Source organism: Archocentrus centrarchus, chromosome 20 (genome assembly GCF_007364275.1).
Source record: "Archocentrus centrarchus isolate MPI-CPG fArcCen1 chromosome 20, fArcCen1, whole genome shotgun sequence".
In the NCBI taxonomy this organism is placed as follows: domain Eukaryota; kingdom Metazoa; phylum Chordata; class Actinopteri; order Cichliformes; family Cichlidae; genus Archocentrus; species Archocentrus centrarchus.
Window position 1 is genome coordinate 15038652 of NC_044365.1, and position 11637 is coordinate 15050288.

An 11637-nucleotide genomic window follows, 5' to 3' on the forward strand; every position below is an offset into this window, starting at 1 on the left:
AGCATGGGTGACACATACAGTAACTTAGGTGGTCATGTTTGATTGTTTTCACAGGTCAGCCTGGTCTAATTCTGTACTCTGAGTTTATTATATTTCAGAAACACGTGCAAAGATTTGTGGAAACTTGAAAAACTGTTTTCATTTAGTGGTTTGGTTACTGCAGCAGAGGTACTTTTAATGGCAGTATACAGAGACCCAGCAGAGAACGGTGGTGCATTCAGAACTCGTTTATTTGTTCCACTCAACAAGAACAAAGGCTACAACACTATGTTTTACATGTATTCATGAAGACCCGGTGAGTGGCTTTACTCTTCTGCTTTCTGTAAAGAGAGAACCCATGATCATCAAATTTGTATTTGGGCAAAAATAATTAAAGCTACTAAAATATGATGAACCCATTTTGCATGACTGACCTTAGCTCCAGAGTCGCGGCTCTTTGCTCTCAGCTTATTGACCTGGGACTCTGCTATGTCGGCCCTCTCCTCTGCTTCCTCAAGCTCATGCTGCAACTTGCGCAGCTTACCAAGGTTCACATTGGACTGTTCCTCCTGAAAATTAAGACAGAAGTGTGGGAAATTGTTAATGTATGGGTACGACCCAGAGGAGGCTCATACATCCCATGAATAAATTAATTTTTGCTTACAGCTTCCTCTGCAGCCCTCTTGTAGGATTTCACTTTCAGCTGCAGTTTATCCACCAGGTCCTGCAGGCGGTTCAGATTCTTCTTGTCCTCCTCGGTCTGTTAGATGATTACACAGGACATGCTGCTCATTACAGCAGAACGTTTTCTATTTTTTTTGTTGAATCACAGAGGAACTGAGCCTGGCGTTTACCTGATAGGTTAACTCTTTGATGCGCCTCTCATACTTGCGGATACCCTTCACTGAGTCGCTGCTTTTCCTTTGCTCCATTTCCAACTCATTCTCCAGCTCTCTCACCTAGAAAAGAAGTTACAGATGCATCCTCTGTAAGACTTTTAAAGGCGCCAACTCCTGTATTTTACAGCGCTCGTATGAGGCAACTCGTTTTAAAACATTTACCCTGGCCTCCAGCTTCTGGACCTGCTTCTTTCCACCTTTCATAGCTATTTGCTCAGCCTCATCCAGGCGGTGCTGCAGATCTTTGATGGTTTGCTCCATGTTTTTCTTCATGCGCTCCAGGTGGGCGCTGGTGTCTTGCTCCTTCTTCAGTTCCTCCGCCATCATAGCAGCATCAGTAATGGCCTTCTTTGCCTTCTCTTCAGCATTTCTGCACTCCTGCACAGCCTCCTCCACCTCGTTCTGAAGCTGGGCTGTGTCACTCTCCAGCTTCTTCTTTTGGTTCAAGAGGCTGGTGTTCTGTCAGGAGGATCAGGCTACTTTAGTATGCAATATTATATTACAACACAGTATTTACAAAACTGCTGACATACCTGTGAGTGTAGCAGCTGAACTCTCTCGCTGACATCCAGCAGTTCCTGCTCGGCCAGCTTCCGACCTCGTTCGGTCTGCTCCACCAAAGCCCTCAGCTCATCGAGTTCAGCCTGCATCAGATTGTTACGTCTCTCCACAATGGCAATGTTCTCCTTCAGATCATCATTGCCACGGAGAGCTTCATCCAGCTGCAGCTGTGAGTCCTGTTGAGGTGAAATTTTAAAATATATCATTTTCCTAAGAATGAATCTCAGGTGTTCTCATTTTTAAAATGTTCTACAGTAAGTGAAGCATCACCTTCAGGTGAGCATGGACCCCCTTGAGCTGCTTCTGGGCCTCTGTTGCCTGCCTGTTGGCCTGGCTCAGCTGGATCTCCATCTCATTTAGATCTCCCTCCATCTTCTTCTTCAGTCTGAGAGCCTCGTTTCTGCTGCGAATCTCAGCCTCCAGAGAGCTCTGCAGAGTGTCCACCACTCTCTGATGATTACGCTTGGCCTGCTCCATCTCCTCGTCCTTCTCAGTCATCTTGCGCTCCATGTCAGCTTTCACCTGATTGAACTCCAGCTGAGCTCGGAGGATCTTACCCTCTTCATGCTCGAGGGTACCCTATTGGAAACAGTAAATGAGTGTCTTTCTCTCATAGCATTAAGAACGAGAAAATAAAGGCAATGAAGCCCATACATGAAGCAATATTTTCATAAAAAATCACCTCAGCTTCCTCCAGAGCGGTGTGTATCTCTGCCTTCTCTTGCTCCAACTGTTTGCGGATCTTCTCCAGCTCATGGATGCTCTTTCCTCCCACACCAAGTTGCTCAGTCAGGTCAGAAATTTCCTCTGTTGAGTGCAGATTCATCCATTATTTATTATTTACAACATCCAGTGCAACTTAAAAGATAAATCATCTTCAAGTTATTTCTTCCTACCTTGGAGATTCTTGTTTTCTCGCTTCATGGTCTCCAGATGTTCCAGAGCCTCTTCATAGGAGTTCTTCAGTTTGAAGAGTTCAGTGCTGAGGGAACGGGCATCCTTCTGGGCACCTTCCAGCTCAGCCTGGGACTCCTCATACTTCTGCTTCCACTCCGCAAGGACCTTATCAAATACCAGAAAATAAAATTATCTTATATGTTCCTCTTTTTTTATAAAGCTTTTCTTTTTCATGTCATCTTACCTTGTCAAAGTTTCTCTGTTTCTTGTCCAGAGCAGCAGCAGCAGCATTGGATCTCTCCACATCCACCATCAGATCTTCAATTTCACCCTGAAGCCTGTGCTTGGTTTTCTCCAGGGAGGAGCATTTGGCATTAGCAGCTTCCACAGCTTCCTCAGCATCCTGCAGGCGTTGGGCTAGCTTTTTCCTAACAGCAAATATACAACAGAAGTTTCAGATTATCGCTGAGACGATGAGATTATCACAGGGAAATTATACTGAGTTCTCACTTTGCTTCTTCCAGCTCCTCTGTCCTTTGGATGGCATCAGTTTCATACTTGGTTCTCCACTGAGCCACCTCAGAGTTGGCCTTGGACATGCTGCGTTGGAGCTCAGCTTTGGCTTCTTGCTCTTCCTCGAACTGCTCCCTCAACAAATCACAGTCATGGCGAGCAGACTGCACTGCATGGGCAAGTGCATTCTTGGCCTTGAATAAGGCAGCATGGAGTCAAGTTATTTTGCCAGTGGACATTCAGATTTGTATTTAAAAAGAAGCAGCTTTTGAATACCTTGACTTCCTCCTCCAGCTGTCTCTTGAGGTCTTCAGTCTGCTGAGTATACGACAGCTTCCCTCTAGTCAGCTGGGACACCAGAGAGTCCTTCTCCTCCAGCTGCCTGGTAAGCTCACCTGCAAAATAAATGCTAATTTTATTGCAAACAGATACTCTCCTATCCTCACTTTTCCAAATGTAATGGTTTTGTAGCACCTGGAGGTGCATAGACAAATCTGTTGAAGGCATGAGAATCTCATTACCATTTTCAGTTTGAAACTTTGCTTTTTGCATTGTGAAGTCATTGATGGTACGCTGAGCCTCCTCTGATTTCGTCCTGTATTCACTCACTTGATCCTCCAGAGTGCGACACATTTTCTCCAGGTTGCTCTGAATGAAAACAGTTCTGTATTAGACTGTAAACCGTTATATAATAGAACATTGTCTAAAAGAAACATTTGTTTGCTCCTACTTTGACTTTGACAATCTGCTCCATATTGGAGACAACGTCATCCAGCTCCAGCTTCAGCTCGCTCTTCTCTTTCTCCAGCTTCTGTTTGACTCTTTGCAAGTTGTCGATCTGTTCTCCCAGGTCAGCCACGCTGTCGGCGTTCTTCTTTCTCAGCGCGGCAGCAGTGGCTTCATGGTGCAGAGTGGCCTCCTCAAGGTCCCTGCGCACCTTCTGGAACTCGGCCTCCCTCTTCTTATTCATCTCGATCTGGGCAGCGGTAGCTCCTCCAGCCTCCTCCAGCCTCTCGCTGATCTCCTCCAGCTCCCTGGCCAAGTCGGCTCTCTGTTTCTCCACCTTGGCCCGAGCAGCTCGCTCTGCCTCCAGTTCTTCCTCCAGCTCCTCAATGCGGGCCTTAGTGAAATTCACCAGATTAAAAAAAAATGTTAAGTAGGGGGTTCACATAATAAAGAGAAAATAAAACATAAATAAATAAAAACATGCAGTTACCTGTAACTCCTTTAATTTTTTTTGGAGCTGAGCACTCATTGCCTGCTCATCCTCAATTTTACTGAGATGCTGGCTGATTTCAAAATCCTTCCTACATTTAATGGCAAAATGTTTTTCATTAATAGGCAGCTTATTGTGTCAAACAGTGTCATTTTTGTGTTTTTGTGAGTAGTGTTACTTTTTGAGTTTTTCCTCCAGCTGCTGCTTGTCATTCTCCAGATCCATCACGTTTTCTTGGGTTAGCTTCAAGTCCCCCTCCAGTTTTCTCTTGGCTCGCTCTAAATCCATTCTCACCTTCTTTTCCTGCTCCAACGATCCTTCCAGCTAAAAGACAAAACATTGACTCCACAATCTTATCTCAAGAACTCGACGGCTCATCTCAGCAAAATATCTCAGTTTAAAGTACTCACATCGTCGACTTGCTGCTCCAGCTTGAGTTTGGCCTTGGTCAGAGAGTTGACTTTGTCTTCCTCACTCTGCAGGTCATCCAGTGTTTGCTGATGGGCCTCCTGAAGAGCCTTCTTTTCTTTGGTCAGCTTTGCAATGATTTCATCCAGACCGGCCATTTCTTCAGTCAGATTTTTCACCTTAGAAAACAGATCACAGAAGGAGTGTTTACTGCAAAAGATTTTACATGAATAGTCATAAAAGCGCTTTAAAACTCCAGCACATGATTTGTTGTCCATACATGGAGACTATAAACTGTGAACACTGACGTGTGACCTTCTAAACTGACAGACACTTTCACCTCATAGCTTTAGACACAAAAGCATTAGCATTTGTTCAAAGATATGTTTATGACAACATGATCAAAGTCTAGTAATCACTCTGTCAAATCCTGAGAAGAAATATTTTCATTTTAGAATCAAGACCAGTTCATCTGAAACTTTATAACAGTGAGCTGAAAGATGGTAATACTCAGTCATTTTATATTTTGGTATTGTGAACATGGTTGTTTCATACCTTGTTCTCAGTGGCATGCTTTTCCTTTTCCACTTTAGCCAGAGTCAGCTCCAAATCATCAATGTCCTTCTTGAGCTCTGAACACTCATCCTCCAGCTTCCTTTTCTTGGCAGTTAGCTCTGCATTCATCTCCTCTTCATCGTCAAGTCTCTCTGTCAGCTCTTTGACTTTGGCCTCGAGCTGGATCTTGCTCTTGATCAGACCCTCACAGCGCTCCTCAGCATCCGAAAGATTGTCTTGCTCCTAAATACAAGAAGTTAGACCAATATTGTAATTTGCTACAGTTGTCTATCATGCCTGCATCAATTTTAGATGACAGATGTATCTTACAGATTGGACTTGGAGCTGTAAGTCATTCTTCTCTTGGAGAAGGGTGACCATTTTTTCCTCCAACTCCTTCTTGCGGGCTTCAGATTTGGCAAATGCCTCTTTGAGCTTTGTGAACTCTTCTTTCATGGTTGCCATCTCTTTCTCAGTCTCAGCTGATTTCAGCAGAGGTTTAATCTTAAAGAACATCTTCATCCAGGGCCAATTTTTGACACCCATGAAGGCACGAATGTTCCACTGGATCACGAGTAAAGCATCCCTGTGGATTATATCACACAGTTCAGGTTCATTTTTATCTTAATGCAATGGTATATTTATGGTAAATATGAAGAATTTAGCACCAACCTGCGCTCAACAATTTTCTGGAATTCAATCCTGGCGAGTAGTCCTCTGGATCTCGCCTGAATTCCAGTAATGATGAGAGCGAGACGATCGTCTCTCATCTCTTCGAGAACACCCAGCAGACCAGCTTTGAAGAACACCTGACAGCGACACGATGGTTTTCAATTTTTTTCACCATACACAAAAAAAAACTTCTCAACACTCAACTTCTTTTTAGTTAACATAACTGTCGAACCAACCTTTGTGTGCCCCAGCTTGTACTGCTCATGATCAATATCCAAAGAGCCCAAAAGCTTTTCTGATGCTTTTTTGTTGTCAATGAACTGCCCTTCGGGAATAGCACTAGGGTTCAAGATGCGATATCTGAAACGATACAGCCGCACCAACATTACAGTAACTGAATGCATTTGTAAACAAAGTATAGGCACATATAAAAGGAAGGGAAACAACCCAAAGTATTGGCTTATGGTGTCTTTCCCAGCACACCAGTAAGCCCAGAATCCCAGAGAACAGGATTTCTGTACCTTTCTATAACCCACATATGCATCATCAACCTTAGGTCACCAGGGCAAAGACATTGCTTTTCTTGCCTTTGTTTGAAGTCTCCATACTGGATCCTGTTGGGAAATCCCTTCCTGCAGATCCTGATCCCTTCCAGCACACCGTTGCAGCGCAGCTGGTGCATGACCAGAGGGTTCTCCATCGCCCCAGGAGTCTTGGTCTCATTGGGGATGATGCAGCGTACAAAATGAGGGTGAGTCGACCTGAGGTTGGTCATCAGCTTATTCAGGTTCTCCTGTAAAAGAAAGAAGTAAATAATTAGTAGTTCCACACTGTAGGCTAAACCTAACCCAACCTTAGGGATATTTTTACCCTGTGCAGCGCAGACACAGTCTGGAAGGAAGAACCTTTCTTCTTTCCTCCCTTTCCTCCCTTGCCTCCTCCATCCTGGGCTGCATAAAATTAAGAGATATCTAAATGTCACTGCGATTTTTCCTAATTGATGAACATTTCACAGACACCCAAAAAGGCAAAGAGCACTTACATGACTCTGCACCAGCATACCCCATGAACAGCAAAGAGAGTAACTTCAGAGTGGACTTCTGATACAGTCCAACTACAGTCTCATTGAGTGGGTCCTTGTTCTTCTCCAGCCAGTTAGAGATGTTGTAATCAACAGTTCCAGCATAGTGAACTAAGGAAAAATGGGCCTCTGCTTTTCCCTTAACAACCCTGGGCTTCTGGAAGTTGGGACTTTTACCCAGATGGTTGTCATACAGTTTGGCTTTGAATGTCGAATCTGAAGCTTTGGGGAACATGCACTCCTCTTCAAGGATGGACATGATGCCCATGGGCTGGAGTAACAGATAGATGAGAAGTTAGACTATTATTACACCAAAGCTTCCACAATAAGCAAGTTGAATAACACCAACCTTTTCAATGAGTTCAATGCAGGCCGCCAAGTCCATGCCAAAGTCAATAAACTCCCACACGATACCCTCTTTCTTGTACTCCTCTTGCTCCAACACAAACATGTGGTGGTTGAAGAACTGCTGCAGTTTCTCATTGGTGTAGTTGATGCAAAGCTGTTCAAAGGTGTTGAACTAAAAAAGCATTGAGAGAGTCAGTCTTCATATATAGAATTGATATTTTCCATAAATTCTGTGTCAGATGTCCTTAAACCTTTAAAACTCACGTCAAAGATCTCAAATCCAGCGATGTCCAGCACACCAATGAAGTACTGACGAGGCTGTTTAGTATCCAGAGATTGGTTGATTCTCACCACCATCCACAAGAACATTTTCTCGTACACTGACTTGGCCAGAGCACCAATGGAGTAGTACACCTAAAAAAAAAATAAAAATATAAAAGCAATTGAATCAAAGTTTCAATTCTTTGCATTCTTTATTCTTTAAAGTACCCACTGAATCCTGTGCAGTGCCTTTTTTAACTCACCTGCTGCACACTTTGGCCTTTGGTGACCCACTCGTTGCCTACTTTAACTCTTGGGTGGCACAGTCCCTTGATGAGGTCAGCAGAGTTTAGGCCCATAAGATATGCCACTTTGTCGACATCTGTAAACAGATGTTGTATCAAAACATTTAAATTACTACATTATTATTTGTGGTTATACTTTCTACAGTTATTCTGGTGATTTTTTGTTGTTGTTGTTCTGACCCTCTGTGCCATCAGGCTCCGCTTGTTCTTCTCTCTGCTTCTGTTTGAACTTCATGTTTCCATAATGCATGATGGCACCAGTTAGCTTGTAAATGCCATTCTTCTCCTCTTGGGTAAAGCCCAGGACATCAAAAGCTTCCTAAAACAACAAAATTGCATTTCTGTTTGTTCTTTTAAATAGGGACACACACACACACACACACACACACACACACACACACACACACACACACACACACACACACCCCCAAGCCCTGTGCTTCACTCACATCAGTGGCCATCAGCTCTTCAGAATCATTGATGGAGGCTACGGTTGTTTCTCCTTGGGAGATGTAGGCGTAGTCATAGGGATTGTTGGTGATCAACAGCATTTCTGCCAAACAAAAGAAAGGTTGTAGTCTATGTAGCAGCCAGTGTTCTGTGTTCTGGGAGATCGGCCTTTATTTTGGTGTGGACAGTGGCCAAAAAGACAGTAAGCAATGCAGAGTAGTTGCATGCAGAATACATAAGTAGTTTGCAGTAGGCAAATATGCCCATGTTATTGGGTTTGCCCCCTGACCACTTGATTTTGGGTCACCCTTGTACTCTGTCTTTCATTCAGGACTCACCCAGCAGTTCAGGTTTCCGCTGGGACAGAATCTGGTAGAAGATGTGATAGTCCCTCTCAGCTTTGAGCTGATAAGTGACGCGGGATTTCTCCAGCAAATCTAAAGAAATAGAACAGCAATTGTATGGCACTCTATCAGAACAGGAAACTCCAAAACAGTGTTAGCATATTTAAGTATAAAATATATACTCAGTATTCTTTGAAAGATAGCACCATGCAGATTTCTGTTAGAAATCTGAACCTATTTGGTTGATGATGACGTGATGTGACAATGTCACAGTTTACTTACATGTCTCAATATCTGCAGAAGCCAGTTTTCCACTGACTCCAAAGTGGATTCGAATGAATTTACCCTGTGAGAGACAGCAGTATTGAACCCAGTGAGGATGGTTACATAAAGGTGATATCTGTGATTTTGTTGCCTGCCTGAAATGAGCTGGCAGGAACTGTGGAAATGTGGGGGGCAGTGTGGAGCAAAACAACAAAACCACACAGGGTAACAAGTAAACTCACAAATCTGGAAGAGTTGTCATTCCTGATGGTCTTGGCATTTCCAAAAGCCTCCAGAGCAGGATTAGCCTGGATGATTTGGTCCTCCAGGGTGCCCTGCAGATGCATGTAAAACTTTAGTCATCTAAACTGCACTTATAATGCTTGTAAAATATGAAATCACACCAACCTTTTTCTCCTGTTTTTCATCCTTCTTGCCAGAGACAGCGGCAATGCTGGCAAAGTACTGGATGACTCTCTTGGTGTTTACAGTCTTTCCTGCACCAGATTCTCCACTGAGAATGAAAACAGTTATATAAGTGAGCTTGTGAGACACCTCTGTAACAGCTCAAATATGGTCTTCATAATGAAAACTGATCCAGTTATCAGGAGTGACTTACGTGATAAGGATTGACTGGTTTTCTCTGTCTGCAACATTTATGGCAATAAGATGTTAAGAGAGTTTTCTTTAAATGTGTCAGAGAGACCATTACAAAGTGCTGTGTCAGAGGTGAACATACCAGCAAGCATGTACTGGTAGGCATTGTCAGAGATGGAGTAGATGTGAGGAGGAGCTTCACTCCTCTTCTTTCCTCTGTAAGCGCCGACGACCGACTGATCGTACACCGGCAGCCACTTGTAGGGGTTGACAGTGACACAGAACAGTCCTGAGTAGGTCTGTGGACAAAGATGCATGCAAGTTTATTATCATTATTATTATTATTATAATACAGGTTTCATGCTGTGCAGAGATTTGCAGGTTGGTGGTTACTACTCACATAGATCATCCATGCTGCGTAACGCTCTTTGAGGTTAAACAGCACAGCAGGTTCGTGGAGGAAGGTGAACATCGCCATGTCCTCAATTTTATCAAACTTTGGCGGGTTCTGAGGATGGATATCTGCCTCCTTATGGGTGACAGTCTAAGAGAATTTAACAAAGGGGTGATCTCAATTAAAACTGTGAAATCCATCAGTGGTATAAGTCAATAATCCTCTTCAACTGGGTGTTTATTCCTGTTTATTCAGAATAAAAATGACATACGTACCTTTCCAAACTCAGTTTCAACAGTAACTTTGTCACCATCTCTGCTGATGACTGAGGCTTTAACGTACTCCACCTCAGGGTCGGGTACAAAACAAGCCTTCTTCATGTCGAAAGGTCGGGTCTGAGCTTCCAAACGCTCCTTCTCTGACTTTCTCAGGAAGGGAGCTGCAGACCCAAACTCCGCCATGATGGCGTCACCTGACATCTTGAAAGCTGCGAGGCAAGAGAGTGGGTTTAAAAGCATTTTAATTACATTGTCCCTGGATTAGCATTGGGATGATTTGTAAGCTCATTTAATTCTAATGCATTTCAGCAAATAGGCAAAATGTATGTTATCAATTGCATCATAAAAATGTTGTTAGGAACTACCACCACAAGCCACAGTAGTACAGACACACATGTTGTTCTGAGTCTAGTTTAGGTTTGAGCTGAAAAAGAAACAGCATGGAGCTGTTTACCTGTTTTCTCTTCCTCTCCCTTATTAAAAGTCTACTGGGTCTCTGGGAAGACAGAAGTAACAATGCATGTTCAATACATGACCTTATAAAATGATTTTGTTATTATAAAATGATTGTCTGCTTACCTGTAGATGGTGTGATCCTGTCCATCCTCTCCTCTCTCTGACGTCCTCTTTTTATACATCCAGGAGGCAGTGCCTCAACACACAGCCGCCTTATAAGGCGTGATGCCGGAACACAAAGAGAACAAAAAAAGGAACACCTGTATTTGGAAATAAAGGTGTGGACAAATATAACCACTGGCTATTGAAACTGAAGCTTATTAGCTGGTCCTAAATCAGTATTAGTTCTATCTTTCTATAATTGTAAGAAAAGCAAGAAAATCATCAAAATAAATTAAAAAAAATAGCTTTGATATTAAACCCATTTCCGAGACATTTGATTGTCTGAAATAAGAATGGTTGTTATTAGAGGAAAATGTGTTTTTTATGCTTCTATTAACTGTATAAACGTCTGAATTCTGTTATTAGTTTCTTAACTGAAGAAACAGTTTGTCTCGTCACTGCTACAGTCAGCACTGTCTGGGTGTCTTGTGACTGTAGTATTGTCTTCTATTGTCCTGGAGGACAAAGATAAACCCTGTGAATTTTTGACTTGGATTCCTTCTGGTAGTCCTTTGCCTCCCAGTGGACCTCAGCTGACCCACCTCCATCTATAGCTAAAGGTCGGGAGTGACAGCTGCTTGCTTTCAATGGTTTAAGTGCCCATGCTGTAAGAAAATACATTTAGCTCACACAGGACACTTATTAACTCCTCCCATATGGCCATTATTAATGACACCACAGTCAGTGCTGTAAATAACTGTCACATTAGTGAGAGAAGATCCTTAAATTGCATGTTTATTGAATGGACCACCTGAAGACCTCCTCAAGAAGCATCCAAGACCTTTCGACATTAACAACTTCACACTTTGGGGTTCATTGTGACCTTGTGAATCTTGACAGTTGGCTGTCTGCACCCAGTGTACCACTCCTCAGCACGTTGCAGGTGGTGCTGAGTTTCATTCCCAGCTGTCTTGTGTCCTTCTGCAGTCAACACTTATGATGGAGCTTCACAGGCCTTCCTATATGCAGCAGCGGCCCTGGTGGGTTGTTCACGCTG

At 43.2% G+C, this 11637-nt stretch overlaps 1 protein-coding gene across 1 annotated transcript; it reads right to left on the bottom strand.

Annotated features, from left to right (window-relative positions):
- Nucleotides 1-212: 212 nt before the first annotated feature.
- Nucleotides 213-10621, bottom strand: LOC115799170 (myosin-6-like). The gene is made up of 39 exons (XM_030756191.1): nucleotides 10602-10621; nucleotides 10477-10518; nucleotides 10020-10231; nucleotides 9751-9894; nucleotides 9493-9649; nucleotides 9373-9400; nucleotides 9162-9267; nucleotides 8996-9088; nucleotides 8772-8835; nucleotides 8484-8582; nucleotides 8145-8248; nucleotides 7876-8014; nucleotides 7654-7772; nucleotides 7394-7543; nucleotides 7131-7301; nucleotides 6743-7052; nucleotides 6571-6650; nucleotides 6288-6493; nucleotides 5937-6060; nucleotides 5701-5837; nucleotides 5359-5614; nucleotides 5029-5271; nucleotides 4476-4652; nucleotides 4244-4389; nucleotides 4066-4156; nucleotides 3580-3969; nucleotides 3371-3497; nucleotides 3126-3244; nucleotides 2847-3043; nucleotides 2581-2764; nucleotides 2336-2501; nucleotides 2122-2246; nucleotides 1710-2018; nucleotides 1412-1615; nucleotides 1041-1337; nucleotides 834-938; nucleotides 644-739; nucleotides 414-548; nucleotides 213-320 (listed from the first exon to the last, which is right to left on the bottom strand). The coding sequence occupies exons 3-39, from the start codon at nucleotides 10221-10223 to the stop codon at nucleotides 306-308; spliced, it is 5817 nt and encodes a 1938-aa protein (XP_030612051.1). The 5' UTR covers nucleotides 10224-10231; nucleotides 10477-10518; nucleotides 10602-10621; the 3' UTR covers nucleotides 213-305.
- Between the last annotated feature and the right edge of the window lie 1016 nt (nucleotides 10622-11637).

Excerpts from the sequence above, each read along its gene's own strand:
- LOC115799170 (XM_030756191.1), bottom strand. The coding sequence starts at position 10,223 with ATGTCAGGTGACGCCATCATGGCGGAGTTTGGGTCTGCAGCTCCCTTC. Across the intron at positions 6,651-6,742 it reads GTATGCTGGTGCAGAGTCAT|CCCAGGATGGAGGAGGCAAG; the intron begins GTAAGTGCTCTT and ends AATTTTATGCAG. Across the intron at positions 3,245-3,370 it reads AAAGTTTCAAACTGAAAATG|GTGAGCTTACCAGGCAGCTG; the intron begins GTAATGAGATTC and ends TTTATTTTGCAG.